The 15,010-nt window shown below is 36.9% G+C and overlaps 1 protein-coding gene across 4 annotated transcripts in view; it reads right to left on the reverse strand.

Moving 5' to 3' along the window:
• The window catches only part of LOC124166045 (GTPase-activating Rap/Ran-GAP domain-like protein 3), a 665,374-nt gene that overhangs the window by 113,806 nt on the left and 536,558 nt on the right, over positions 1-15,010 (reverse strand). For all 4 annotated transcript variants that reach the window (XM_046543636.1, XM_046543635.1, XM_046543638.1 and 1 more), the window contains one exon: positions 7,480-7,564. In XM_046543636.1, coding sequence (XP_046399592.1) covers positions 7,480-7,564 — 85 coding nt within the window. The remainder of the gene's footprint in view (positions 1-7,479; positions 7,565-15,010) is intronic.

Consider the following 15,010-nt stretch of genomic DNA (forward strand, 5'->3'; position numbering starts at 1 on the left):
TCTCCGTCTGACGATTTTTATTTGAAGGGCGGGTCACACCATTCATAACGTGAGATGCAGCCTAGATACGGAGTTTTCTCCATAAATATTTTCCTGTGGGTTCTCTCTCCGATAGAAATCGCTTCCATTCGGACCAATCGCTTCGATTCCGCTGGCTCCTAGACGCAGCGGAAACCCTTATAAATGTTGAGATAAGTTGGACACTCTTTTCTCATGGTTTGTGGTCCATACTTTTTTCTCTGAAAACTACTTTTGACCGATTTCCTCAGTTTAATGGGGAGATTTAATCCCTTGTTAGGGATCCAATACATCTGTTCTACAATCTCAAGGAGATTGCTTCAAAAGTTTCTCATACCAAACGGAGTATTTACGTCTACAATCTGTTTTATCCTGACAGTATTTCAGATGATCATCGGATTAAAGTCTTTTTAAAATAATTTTCAGAGTTTATTATGTCAAGCGGAAGTATTATCTATTTTTTCACGCTCGACTAACGTTAACCATAAAGTAAAACTTTACCTTCAGTGAATTTGAGGGAAAAATTATGATCAGGTAGGTACATTGGATCAATGTGTTATTTTTGTTCGATTCTTCATGGGAAATAGATGATAAGGTTTGTCTGGAAAAAATAACAAAAGCGTTTCGTTCTTTATTAGCACAAACTTTTGTGAGAAATTTTTGAACATATATTTTTAAACCTAAATAGTTATCACCCACATAAAATTTCAACTATCGGTCTTGTGGCTGAATTCATATTCAGCGTAACTATGAATATAAATTCTCACCATTATAACATTTGTAGGAACTAACAAATATGAGGGGTCTCCGGAATAAAAGTAAGTTTTTGTTTTCTGCTTTGATGATTATATTTTGTTCTCTCTCTAATCGCTTGATTTACACATCGGCTTTTCATTTTAACGTGTCGTTAGCCAGTCAGTAACTAGTGTACTTGTTTGATTAGCACTTCTTGCGTTAAAGAGGTTTAAATTTCCCTTTGGGAAAGTTGCCACTTTTTATTACTTTGCGAAAGTGACAGCTGACTTCATATTTTACCTCGAAGACTGACACGTGATGAACCATCTCTTGAATTGATTTTTCGTCTCGCGAAGTCGGAGAGTAAAAGGAAAAAAAAAATGCTTTCCTTTCTTGTTTAAAAACTTCTCTCTCGAATTTCAGAAAAAAATTGCGGTGAGCCTTTGGACGGAGTTTCCTTGAATTGCAAATGTGATGTGTCCCGCTAGCGGACGTCCATTCAGTTCAGGGGTAAAAAGTTCTTATTGTTTTTTCACCAGTCCTCAGAACGTTAGTGTAGAAAAAATAAGAACGGAATTGAGCCCAAGGCTACCGGTAATAAAAGCTTAGTAGAAAAAGGAATACTTATGGACTAGCTTCTTCTGAGAACACTTTGCCTTTTGGCCCGATTTTGTTGTGGTCGATTTTTTGTTCAGGAGATTCCATAGCGACTGAACCACTAAAGCCGAAGGAATTTCGTATAATTCGTTGAAAAAAACGTTTTTATTTCACTTATGGAAAGCGTTGGTGTTGAAAATAAAATTACGGTTACCATAATTTGAACGGGTAAATAATTGTGTTTTAAGTTTATTAGCGAATATAAAATGATATGTTTTAAGTTTTGCTTCAATGTTTCAATACGTAATTCAATGTGAATATCTATCATTCCCGTGGTTTATGTATTGGCGTTCCATTTTAACATATGTTAGCCAGTGGTTATGTTAGTGAACTTGTTTGATTTGCACTCGAAGTGGTAAAGAGCTCTAATTATTACCTACGGTAGAAATTCTTATGACTACATTCTTCTGAATACACTTTGCCCTTTGGCGAGATTTTTTTTGTGGCTGATTTACGTTAAAGAGATTCCATCGGGCTGAAAAACTAAAGCCAAAGTCATTGCGTAAAATTTGTTAAAAAATGTTTCGCTTATACTCAATGGAGTCGTTGCCGTCAAAATTAAAATTACGATAAGCATGATTTGGACGAGTAAATGCTTATATTTATAATCTAATGCTTTTTAAACCTTCATCATCCGGCTTTAGCACCATTTTCAGGTGACTAAAGTGATTTGACTTCGAATCCTGGATTAATTTTTTCTTGCTTGAAAGCGGGATGGAGATGTATACCTCTTTTTTTTTATGATGATTTTTATTGCATAACGAGATTTACATTAAATTTTTTCCAATATCTATTTACGTTATATCTGTAATAAAAATTCCAATGCGTAGACCATTATTCACCTTTTCCGCCACATCATACGGTTATTATACGATGATTCTACAATTAGAAAAAAATAATTACAAAAAATGGGATAGTAAGCCCAATTTTTAATATCTTTGATTAATGGGTTGAGATTAGCATAGTGTATATTTCATTTTCTTTTGAGATATGAACACTTTGCACTTTCCACATAAAAATTTATTAAACTACAGTCGACATGTTTCGCTGCACTACAGCATTATCAAGACTAAACCAAGAAATTAACCATACCAATATATATATAAAAAAATGCACACTCGCAAACATTTGAGAAATTGGGGGTGGAAGGTGGGGTGGAAAGGAGGGTTGGGAAATTTTAAACCTACCGTTGGTCTGGGGTGAGGTAGGGATGGTGACTATTTTCAGGTGCTCGGAGGGTTTTTTCCCCATTAGCTGAGGAAGGTCAAGGATCGGAGAGTGGAAGGGAAAAACATGGTCATTAGTAATAATATCTTTCCTACTAATGGCAGAAACGATGTACAATTGCTTCCAAGTGTCCATTTTTTTCTCTTTGTTAACCCGTTGCAGCATTTCTGGGATGAAATAGCCCGGTGTCCATCTTTTAGGAGGTGAGCCGCGAACTGGGATTTTCCTTCCCTGTTTTCATAGTCCTTCTTAAGTCTTCTCTTCTTAGGTCCCTCTTAGTCTTTCTTGGTTTAGTCTTGATAATGCTGCAGTGCAGCGAAACATGTCGACTGTAGTTTAATAAATTTTTATGTGGAAAGTGCGAAGTGTTTTACTTCATATCTCATAATGGATCTCCACAAAGTATCTGCCTCATCCATCCAATTCAATTTCTTTTGAAGTAACTCATCCGTTTCTTGGGGATTTTTCTACGTAAAGACGTGAAGGTGTCACAGTTAACTAAGGGCAATTTGCCTCCTCACGCTGCGCTGTTACATGGGGCGGATTTAACCTCAGCATAGATGCGATAATTGGGCTTTCAACTGTCGCAGTGTTCTGAAAACATCTTGATAAGTAATTGGAGTAATCAACACTAATTAGTGTGGAGACCGAGGACGTTATTCATCGGCGTTTCGTGAGCGTGCTTCTTGTGTAGAAATAGGATGCTTCCAAAAGCTTTCATCCAATTTTCGAGCTGATACATAATATGGCGTCATCATCGACAATCTGATACTTGTGCCTCCGATTTTGAACAGGGTACTTGATTTATATGTCGCTGAGAGTGGTGTTGTTGCCGTAAGTATCCTTTAACATCTGACATTTCATTCGGGATACGTTATACCTCAAAAGAACTTTCAAATTTGAATTTTATAATTTTGAATTTACGTTTTCTGAGTTATTGTCTTAGTAAGTTTGCGAAAATACCATCTAATTATGAGTTTTTCAAGCAATACTTCATGATACGTTGTGCCGTTCAACGCCATTATTTGGTTCCTGAAACCACTGTAATGTGACCAAAAATTTATTCGATACAAAGTCGCAAAGCTGGATTAGATTAATTTAAGTGGATTTAATCAAGACTTTATTGATAATGAAATTCGTGGAGTTGATTAATTTATTTTCAATTGTAATTTTCAAAGAATTATTGATGAGAGGTTTGTGATCGTGATCCTCTTAATAGACTAGATCTAGCCATATGACCCTAACTAAAGGCACTTTCCCTCCTCTGGGTCCAGAGGAAGAGGAGGCCGGATTGTGGCCTCATCTGGGCCAGGTAAAATAAATAAATGAAATGAAATCCTCACTCTTCAATTAATCCTGCTAAAATGCCGAGAATTTCTTAACGAGCTAGTAATAAATATTTCATGTGGGCAGAACCATTTCTTTGCTGTTGCAGCTCAGTCCTAAGTCGGGGGTGTTTCTTTAAGAAAGTTTATGTGAGTTAAGTTTTTTTGCGGAAGAAATATATGGTACAATTTTCTTTCAAGGATTGGAGGAGGAATAGAGGGGACTAGTGCAACGCATTGTGGCTGTGACTTTCATATCCTCAAAGAATTATTTAGCTGCTCAGGTTTGGGCATGATATCTATTCGGAAACTAGCTTTACTTCGGGTCATACCTCGTTCTCGCTACAACTTCTAAAGTAAAGTGGGAAGTAGGCGGGGTATTTCTTCGATTCCAAACCTATAAGAGTTGAATTCTACGAAACATCGATAACAAACTTCAAATTGTCAGAGATACGCCAGTAATACGAGAAACTTCTTTCTTCGGTGAAGCGTATATTTTTTCAGTTACGATTACAACTCTTCCTACAGATATCGGCGCGCTTCCTTATCATGCGGTGTGGTTTGATTTAATTTTTGAGGATTTTCTTGTAAATTATTCTTATAGAATCCAATTTTGGTTCCTTCCATGCTTATTTTAAAATGAAAAAGATTTTACATTTTAAGCGAGGAAGTGACTAGAATTTATTACAAAAAAGAATAACGTTTGCTATCGCACCTTACAAACAGCAGCAATAGTGGGTACCGTGTATTCCACTTGAAGCATATGTTTAGTTTGAAATTATTGCTCTTTTTACTGAATTTTTAATGAATAGAAGTATTTATAATTTGCAATTTAGAATGGGGTAGTGGCTAATCTGTATCATGAAATCTTTATTAGCACTAAGTTGTATTCCTAGTATTTTTAAACTTACATTGGAATAACGTAATTGGTATCCTGTATATTCCTTCCTCGTTATGAGCTAAAAATATTTTATAATTTTTATTCTATTTTTGTTTTCCCAGTTCCATTTCATTTTATTTTAATTGCATTGACCGTTGTAATTATCTGAAAACAATCAACAATGAAATTAAAGTGAGTGGGTTAAAACAATATTTCTTTGAAGTCCCTATAATTCTAATTACTCGCTGAATCAGCGGTTTTCCATAAAAAATCCATCCGATGCTTGAACGCACACCTTAGGCTGATATGATAGGTCGGGAAACTTTGCCCTGAAGACTACTGATCGAGGTCTCTTGAAATTGTCGTCAAGTAAATACGTTCAACATAGCAATGCCATTCAAATTCAGATATCAAGGAAAATATTTTACCCTTACTGGTAAATATTCTCGTATGCCCTGGAAATGTCCCAAAATTACGGGATAAAACTCTTGGGAATTGCGTAGGACTCGAACCAAAATACGTGGACATCTGGCCTCCATCGCTTGATGTATTTTGGATCTTTTCAGTACCTGTGGATTTTTTAATAGAAAACCACCGTTATGAAACAAGGATAAGAAACTTTTTTGGCTACCTCTTTTAATTCACCCAAAATTTTGTTCATAAAATTTTTCTTATTTAGTTTTGATAAAATTTATTTTCAATGCATGGGATGCATAGAAGAGTTACAGTCAAGTTTAAATGTAAATTATTAACATTAATAATTCAGGAAAATTCTTCGTTTTGATCGGGAAATCTATGAGCTAAATACCATTTACGATCTAGTAGAAATATTTCTATGTCGGTTCTTATCACTCTTAGCAACGGAATTTTTTTTGGAACCTCCCTACGACCGTTCGGAAAAAGGTAGGTATTCTCAATCCTCCGTAGGAAGTGACCACTGTTAATAAACACTTGGGCACCCTTTTCCGTTTGTCTATCGTCACTCTGCGGCTGGCACTTTGTCCATTCCTTCAGTGCCGAATCAAAAAAGTCTTTCTGTTCACCGCCTCCTTAGTAAGTAGTTTTTTTTTCGGCCACCTTAATCCTTTTCCACCCTCATCCAATATATCACAGCACCCTTTATCCTAGAAGGCACGAAGCTAAGCCGAAGCTTTTCTTTCTTTTCCTCTCCAACGGCTATTCTGACCCAATCACATTTCTGTCTCAATCGTCCAGAGGTTTAATTTAATTTTTCAAGTCGGTGAATTCCCTGTGGCACATCCTCTTTTCTGAGTGAATCTCTACCGCGGGGGTTTCACTCCGGGCAAGCCACTTCCTAGAAAGCGGGAAATCTTCCTGCCTTACGCCCACGAATTGGAAGAACGTTGTAGACGTGGGTGTCATTCTAGGTAAAACTTGGTTTCATGAACGGTTCGCGGGAAAATAGAAATATAGATAGCCTGGAGCCACAGTGGGCTGGCCGGGGGAAGACGTCAAAAATATAATTTAATGCTTTGAGTAACTTAACGTCGTGTGAATATAATGAAATTTGATCGAAAATTATTCAAAATATAGAATTATGAAATGTAAAACTTTGTAATTCCACATGCATTCAGTAAAGAACTAAGTACCTAGGTTTCGACGTTGCACGTCATCATCCGATACATTCGAATAGAAAACAGTATAGAAGATATACCCGTGTCAGTGGCGTAGACAGGATTTTGAAATGGGTGGGGGTGTTTGCCGTAGATTTCGGGACCCTTCCTGGGAGTATGGAAAACATCCCTGGGCAAAGGGGGTCCGAGGACCCTACCACGAAAATTTTGGGATTTTTGATTTTGAAAACGTGATTTTTAAGGCTCAGGATTTTTATACAAGTATTCATCAGAATAAAGTATATTAATTGGACGAAATAAAAGCTTTAAAGGCTAAACGTGGAGGGGGTTGTACCCCGGAAAACCACCCGTGGCTACGCCAGTGACCTGGGTTTTATTCAAATGTATCAGCTGGTGACGTGTCACGTCGAAACCTAGATCGTTCTTTAATAAATTTATGTGGAATTACTAATATTTCATTATGTTATGTCAAATCCGAGATTCAACGTTAAAATTACCATAGGAATCAAAGAACCTGGATAATAAAGGTCCGTGGTTCCATTCCCGGTCCAGGATAATTTTTTTCTCATCATTTCATGTGAATTTCGCCGCCGTTTACTTTTGAAATAAACTACATAAGACATTATAGTTGAAAAAGGCTATGGTGATACTAAAAAAACGGACCTGGGGAGACCCCAACTTAATTTTAGCAACATGTTTTGAGTGCAATTTTCTTCATAAAAATATGCGGACACTTGAAACATGAGAGTTGATTTGTGGAAACCCGGAACGATTTTTGTAAGAAATGAGTGTGGTATCAGAGTTTTTTTTTCAGAGAGGAAATTGTTACGTTCCAGAAAGTTTAACCCACGGGAATGAATTTACATTTTAAAGCCATTTCACAGACAGACTCAAGAAAATATTGAATATCGTTTAGGATATTTGGGGACGGATATGTGTTGAAGGGAGGGGACCGATACGACATGTTCGATAATAACGGAGGTTCCCGGGTGGTATTGTCGAGGCGATGGACATAGTGGTGTTGGTTGGACGGAGCACTCACCAGTTCCACCGAGCCGTACTGCCTTCGCCATAGGAGTCCTCGCCTTGACGTCTGGATGTCAGCCGCTGCGGCGGACGACGAAGCGCTGCAAAAGGAAATGGAAAAGACATGAGTGCCAGGAGCCATTAAGACAAAAGGCTTGGACAAAGCATTTCAGACGCTTTCCCCATCGACATCTGCGGGTGGGAAGGTCCCCCGTGGGGATCTAGCACGCTTGCTTTTCGTTTCGCAAAAGCAAATAAAATAAAGACAGGGCCGAAATTCGAAAAGCGGGACTGATTGCTTGTAAATCTTTTGTACTTGCGTTTATAAACTATATTTGTTTCATTTGAACTGACTTTTTCACACTAAACTTGCAGAGATAAATTAATAATTTAATTTGTAACAACATCAAATATTTGCTCGCTGTGCAAAAATTTTCAAATGAAATCGAACATAATATGAATTCACTATTATTGTCTTTTCCATTAAAATTTCTTCAGTTTTCCCTGAGTTTATTTTTAAAGAGTACGGTTAATCACCAAAGTAACTCTTTATTGGTTTGTTGAGAAATTTTCTCATGATATGGCAAGTTGTAATTATTATGTGATCTTGCAGTTTGATGCGTGTATGTATTTGGAGTAAGGTTGAGTATTGTAAAACTATTTTGTATTTACTTTTGGATGATACTGGTTGCAGAGATTATTTTTCTTATTAATTAATACCCGAGCACATTTGGAAATTTTCGTTTTAGTTCTATCATTCTTAGCAAGACACTTTGAGGTTGAGTGTTGCACAATGCAGCGTTTAAAAAGAGGTCAAGAACACAAATACTTCCTAATGAACTAAAAATGCAATTTGGAGGTAACAAGAAGAAAAGTATGTCATTTGCTTTTAAAATATTAGAAATATTGAACCATCCACATGGAGTTGTCAAATAGTTGAAGAGTAACATTACATTTTTACAACAGTAGGAATAACATAAAAAATTTAAAATTTTTTCTCGAAAGATTATATCTATTACGTTGTATATCTTTCAGAGCGCGAAGATAGAACAACTTTAAAGACAGTAGTATGAAGAAGATATACATCCAGAAAAAATAGTCAACTATGTCAAAACTCTGGGTGTAAAACTCTTCCGGGTGTAAAACTTCCTCAAATTATTGCCATTCAAGTTGCTCTAGCGCTGCGTGTGAAAGGAAATGCAACGTGGAATATTTTTAGATTTTATCAAGCTGTCAACTTTCAAATGTCTATTATTTTCTTTCAGTTTTGCATGTTTGAAAATTTTAATGAAGTGATTTACGATGTAAAGGAATACGTGGCAGAGGTATTATTATTGTAGTCTGGTATAGTGATTGAAAATGGCGCCACCCTCGTGCCTGTATCCATATGCAGAACTGAAAGGGCAGAGGTGGATGTCCCTGCGTTCTAAAGGAATCTGGAAGGAAATAAATTGAGTCAGCGAGCCGCTGCCATGGAAACGGGAAAACTAACGAAAACTGGGTTACCGTTAAGGGAGAAGACTGGCAAGGATAAACATTGCCCACGCACAATGGAGAGGAAAATATGTGTTTCCGCCAATGCTTTTTGTCGTTTTTGTCATACATTCCGAAGCCCTGTGAACTCTTCCTTATAGTTCTTTTTAAATTTACTCACGTGCAAGCTCTGAGGTCTTCGTCGCCTGCGTTGCTAGTGTCCTCTGCTGAATGTTGGTATTTGATACTGGGAATATATTATATAGTCTCACGCACGGTTTAACACGACGTACGGACAATTGTTTTTAGTTGAAGGTATAGTAAACAGTTATATCAATCGATAATTCCTTGATTAAGAAATATTTTCAATCACTCCAGGTCTTAAATATGTTTAGCGTGATTCCCTTATGTTATCCCATTTATTTAAAACAAGTGCAAATCTTTGTAAATATATCATTCCATGTCTGTTTTATGAGTTTATCAACTCATTTTGCTTCGGAATTATACAAGTTATTTTCAACGGAATATTATTTAGATTATATGAAGCTGCATACTTGACCCATAGTATAGACTCCTCGTCGGCACGTGTGTCCCTCAAATGGAGCTACGAGTAAAAATATTTTTGTGACCTTTCAGTTGTGCACGTTTTTCGCATTACAAATGTTCAGTTGCTTGGGAATCGTGTGCCCCCATGCTTCTCAGTTGAATTTTTAATCCGTCATTTTATGATTTAAAATATTTTAACAGTGTTATTAGGTAAATGCATATGCGTGGCATTTTTATTCCCAAATTCAAAGGGATTTTACTGTTAACTCTTGACTTGCGTTGTGAAGTTACTATTTCTCCCTGTCGCATGTAGGACTGAAATTGGAAAAAGCTGGCCAAAACTTTTTTTCAGCGAGAAAATTGATACTTCGCATTATTATGCGCATTGTTAATATAATCTGTGCATGACATGCTTCATTTTTTATCCTTTACCATCACCTTAACAATATAAGTTGAAAAATTTCTTTGGGAAAGCCATTTTCGATTTATTCTGGTTATTACCAAATGTAGTCCCTTGCTGTGCGTTAATGAATTTGCCTATGTAAATGTCGAATGATTTGAATATGCTGGTTGTTTTCTCTCTTATGCAGTCGCTTTCCAAGCATATAATTGTGTACTATGTAGCGGAGTTACAGAATGATTGATTCTCAACTAGGGCGACAAAATCGAGGAATTATGATGTAGTTATTATGACGTCCAAATAGAAAAAAATCAGACTCTACATTTTACTTTCAATAAACATCACTAATCTTAGCCTTGTTCTGTTCCGAAGCTCACAATGACATCGTAGATATGGCATACGAAACGTTAATATTCTTTGGATAATGAATCATGTCAGGATAGATTTCGCTTCTTACCCCGGGCTGCTGTATGAGGACATGGCGACATACAGAGCTTTTGCGGTTTCTATGGTGAACATTTTTTGAGGCAGAGGATCTGCGAAAAAACATTGTAAGTGATAGGAGTTAGTGATGAAGTCTTGTATCATTGTGGCGAAATGTTTTCCAACCAGCAGTTCCTAACGTTTTCCCGGACGAGAAAAGGAACTCTTTCGATCTGTCGGAGACTCAACTCTTTCCGTCGGTTGGTGACACGAAATGAGGGAAAAACTCCACAAAGACAAACAAAGCCAAAGAGCAATAAATTGATCAATATATTTAAAAGAAAAGCTTAACAGCGAGTATTTAAAATACGCACAACCAATAAATAAGTACTTGACGAAACTTTACACTTGACGAAAGTGACTTGGGGTAGATTGTACAAGGAAAAATTTCTGCACTAAAAAAATGCCACATTTTCACGGACTTCATTATCGCAGAATTACAGCTAGAATTGCTGCTGCCAAAAGCATTTTCCTCGAATGCTAGATCCGCTTGATATAATCCGGAAGTTTCAGTGAAGCAACTCATTTTTTTACTTATGCTTTCAAAGCCTCAAATCGTATGGTAAAGTGGTCATACTTTTATGGGGGTTTTCGCATTTTTATTGGCACTTAGTTACTGGGAAATCAAGATTCAGCAGGTAAAGCATCTTCGAAATGAGGTATTATCATATTTATGTCGAGTGATTTTGTAAGGAATTTTGATAGAGAGGTATGCCATTTAGGAATTTATTTATTAATTTTGTCATATTCAAGAAAAGGGTGTATATTAAGTGTAAGAGGATTAAGGTTTTCTTTGTGCACCGGGTTGTGTGAATTTATCTCATTTTTTTTGTTTGGTACGTTGTATCGTGTAAATATTTCGTCATAATTATGGATGGGTGAATCGTTATTTCTCTTTGGCTTGGGTCATGATTTCAACTCAAAATAAAGCCACTGATACTTGAATATACGAGGGCTGTCAGGAAGGTGACCTACGTTTTTACGTGAAAAAGTGGAGGGGTAGTGCCGCTATTTTTGCGTCGGCACGCACGGCACGTCAGTCGACGTATGGTCGTGGTAGAGCGGCGTGGTCGTGGTAAGGTCGTTTGAGCGCTAGTTGTTTTTTGGCAGCCCGTCAAAAATGTCAGTTGCCATAAAAAATCCCGCCAAGTGTGAAGTGCGTGATCTTATTCGATTGTTCACAGCTAAATAATACTCGGGAGCAGCAATAGGGTGGTTTCCTGTTATTTTTTTATTGCTTTAATCGAAAGATTATTACTCCTGGAGTGCGTATTTCACGCTTTTAGATTTTTAAACGACGATATCTATTTTTCGCGATTAAATGAAAAGTGAAAATTTTCAGGGGCGCGAAAACGCGACGCGTAAGTGTGAATGCCGGGAAATCTCTCCGTGCGCCGTTCCCGCTGCCGCTCTGTGAGGTGACCTTGAGGCGAGCTTAGCGCTGATACGACGCAGGCTGCTAGCGGGTAGCTGAGTACCCTGCTGGCTGGTAGCGCTTGGCTTAAATAAGAATTATTAATACCTTATCAAATGAAGAAAACTTTCCGACCTTAGCCAGTTTTAATAAGTGATTATTAAGACATGTTTCCGTGAGCTCTGCGCCTCATGCATGCATTGGTAACCTCAGACGATGTATGACTCCTATCCTCACGTATAGAAACTAGGTCCCTGTGACGTCACGTGGAGTGGCATCGCATGGGCGCCAATCTGGCCCTTTTCCAATGAGGATAAAAATGGACCATTGCCATTCGTCTAAACCGGTATTTCTAAAACCAAATGAATTTTATATTATGAATACAGTAATGGTGGGTAACGAATCGCAATCAATGCCTTTCGTTTTCTTTGATGAAGGAAACTACCCTATTCATGGCCCAAAGATTATGGGTGACGGAGTTTTTCAGGAATGGGTTTATGGATATGAAGAAATGTCTTGGCTCCCAGCGATTTGAGGATGATGAAGGCCTAAGAGATTTGGTAACCGGATGGCGCAAGGCACAGGCGGGAGTTGTTTTTACATTTGGAATTTCAAAGTTAGTTTATATGTTTGATCGGTGCCTAAATGTTCATAGATAAGGTTCATTTATGATAGATATTTACATTCATAGTTCAATTATGTTGATAAGTAAAGGGAAGTCGTAGTTTTAAGATATACATAACAATTTTCGTTCATCTACTTGAGCGTTTTATCAACAAAAAAAAACGGAATTTACTTTGCGAACAGCCCTCGTAGATTTCTTTGAAAGCCCCTTAAATGGTATATTCTCACTTAGAATCTGGAGAATATGCCCTTGGGTGAGTAAATACTATATAGCGAACAGTTATTGTGAAAGGCAACTTCTTTCGGCCTTTAATAGCAATTTATATTGTCCATTTGCATAATTAATAGGAACTTGAAGCTTGTACGCGGTGGAAGGGATCAATGATATCAATAACAGACAATTTGCTGCTTCCACAATATATATTTAAATGCAGAAAATATTTTCTGTACTTGATAGTAGTATACAGCCGAAGCCGGTCAAAATATTTTTATTAAAAAAATATATTATAGAAGCAACAATTTGTCTATTATAGATAACATATTAGCGGCTATTTTTTATTTCAGAATTAATTCCCTGTTTTTTATACTCAGTGTCATCTCTTGAGTTTTATGATAACTTTCCACCCAGACTTCTATGTACTAATGGTATATATTTTTATAATGTATTTCATATGATGATTCAGTTTATAGAAACCAGGCACTAGATATTGATTTATAAGTTAGGGAATATTTTTAGCGCTCGCTATAAAGAGAGAAAAGTACGTTAAGTTTTGCGTTTCTGTCATTTCGGCGTCATAAATGATACGGTTTGGGTCGCCTAAAATTACCTCTTCTGTGTCCCAAGTTCCAATTTAGCTTTTGATATCCCATAAAGATGCGTCAAGCGGCGCATCAAAGTCATCGTTATCATGTTGGGACGCGATTGACAAATAAGAAATGTAATAATGTGTGTTGTTCTTAAAGCAGATGGGGCATAACTACAACGGAATCAAAATTAAAGCTTTGGCTATCTCGTTGTAAAACCTGACTATCCTGAACACAATAAGGCGGAAGTAAACGCTATGTGCAGTGAAATAACAACTATTTCTTACTTTTTAGTACGCCTTTCAGGGATTTATTTTCCTTCTCCGTATTCTTTTTAAGTTACCTGTATAAAAATCCCGTTTTTCTCGAATCTTATGTAGAAAAAACTTTTTTAAAAATCGTATATGTCCGATCCCTGTCTGTTTTAGCCTCTATAGAAAGGAAAATATGTGCCGATTACAGTTGGTATTTGTGTGGGAGTGTTGTTGTTATAAGAGTAGCAAGTTTTTTTTTAGTTTAGCTGTTTCGTAGTTTAAACTGGCAAAAATTCTGTACGTGTGTCATTTTCTTCAAAATAAAAATGTATGACATCTTCGTTGTAAAGTCTAATTTTCCCTCCGTTTTAATTATGTTTGAGGTATGTTTCTCATACTCAATACAATTCGATCCGAAGTTCTTCAAGGCACTGCATTCCACATTTATGTATGTACTAGAGATGTTTAGATGAGTCAAACTTAACATTTCAGATCTGATCAGCTATCGAATATAGACTCTCGTGTTTTGGTAGTTGGTAATCCTGTATTAGGTAGTTCCTCTAAAGCCTTTCATTCTTCCCTTACGAATATAGTTAGTTAATATATCTTTCCTTTAAGTATAGAAGCTTTCTTTTCTTTACTATCTTACTGTTTCTCTACTATGTTCATTGTACAGTATTCTTCCAGCTTTTCAATGTATATGCCATAAAGTCCCGCTCCTTTCTACCGTCTTTCCATTGTGCTCGAGAAAGTTTTCGAAATCAGAGTCCGTCCCCCGTCGTGTTTTTTTGTCACATTCTCCCATTCTATCCACCTCTTTGCCATTATTCTTTCATTCAATATCCGCCCCAGGCGTACGTTTACGAACATTTATTCTTCTCTTGTGTATGCTAACGGGGCCTTTCTTGTCTCCTACGTACCTTATTCTCGTCTGTTCATGTGTATTCTTCCCTGTCGCGTTTTCTTTGAGCATATTCCCAATTCTTCAATAGTGTAATCCCTAAGGTTTGATCTATTCTTCGAGCCTATCTCATTTTTTTATCACACCCTCGTCTCTTTTATTAATTGGAGGACTCTATGACCGTTTTTCAGGGTAGTTCATTTTTATCCCCTACCCAAAATGCCTGTGAAATATTATTAGCCTTACGCTAACAGAAAATGTTTTGCCTTATGTAGCATATACATGTCTATAGAGCATACGATGATTAATTTTTTTAAATTTAAGTTGTTTTTAGGTACAAGACTAAACGTTTCCTTCTGAAAGTAAACATGTCGTGCTAACAACACCGAGCATCTGTTTCCATAACATGTTTCCTTTTAGTAGGAAACGTTGAGTCCTGCACCTGGCAGCTAGTTAAAGAAGAAAAAAGAAAAGTCGTCCAACTTGGACATGATACTTTTCTGCAGTTAGCGATTCACATATGGAGCATGTTTCTCCATGGTAGCGAGGCTTGTCCGTTGACAGCAGCAGAGAAGTCAAGAGTGAAATCATTCGAAATGTGGTGCCACCGAAGAATGATGAGGATAAAATGGATCGACCTTGTATGTA

This window comes from Ischnura elegans, chromosome 9, assembly GCF_921293095.1.
Source record: "Ischnura elegans chromosome 9, ioIscEleg1.1, whole genome shotgun sequence".
NCBI classification, from domain to species: Eukaryota; Metazoa; Arthropoda; class Insecta; order Odonata; family Coenagrionidae; genus Ischnura; species Ischnura elegans.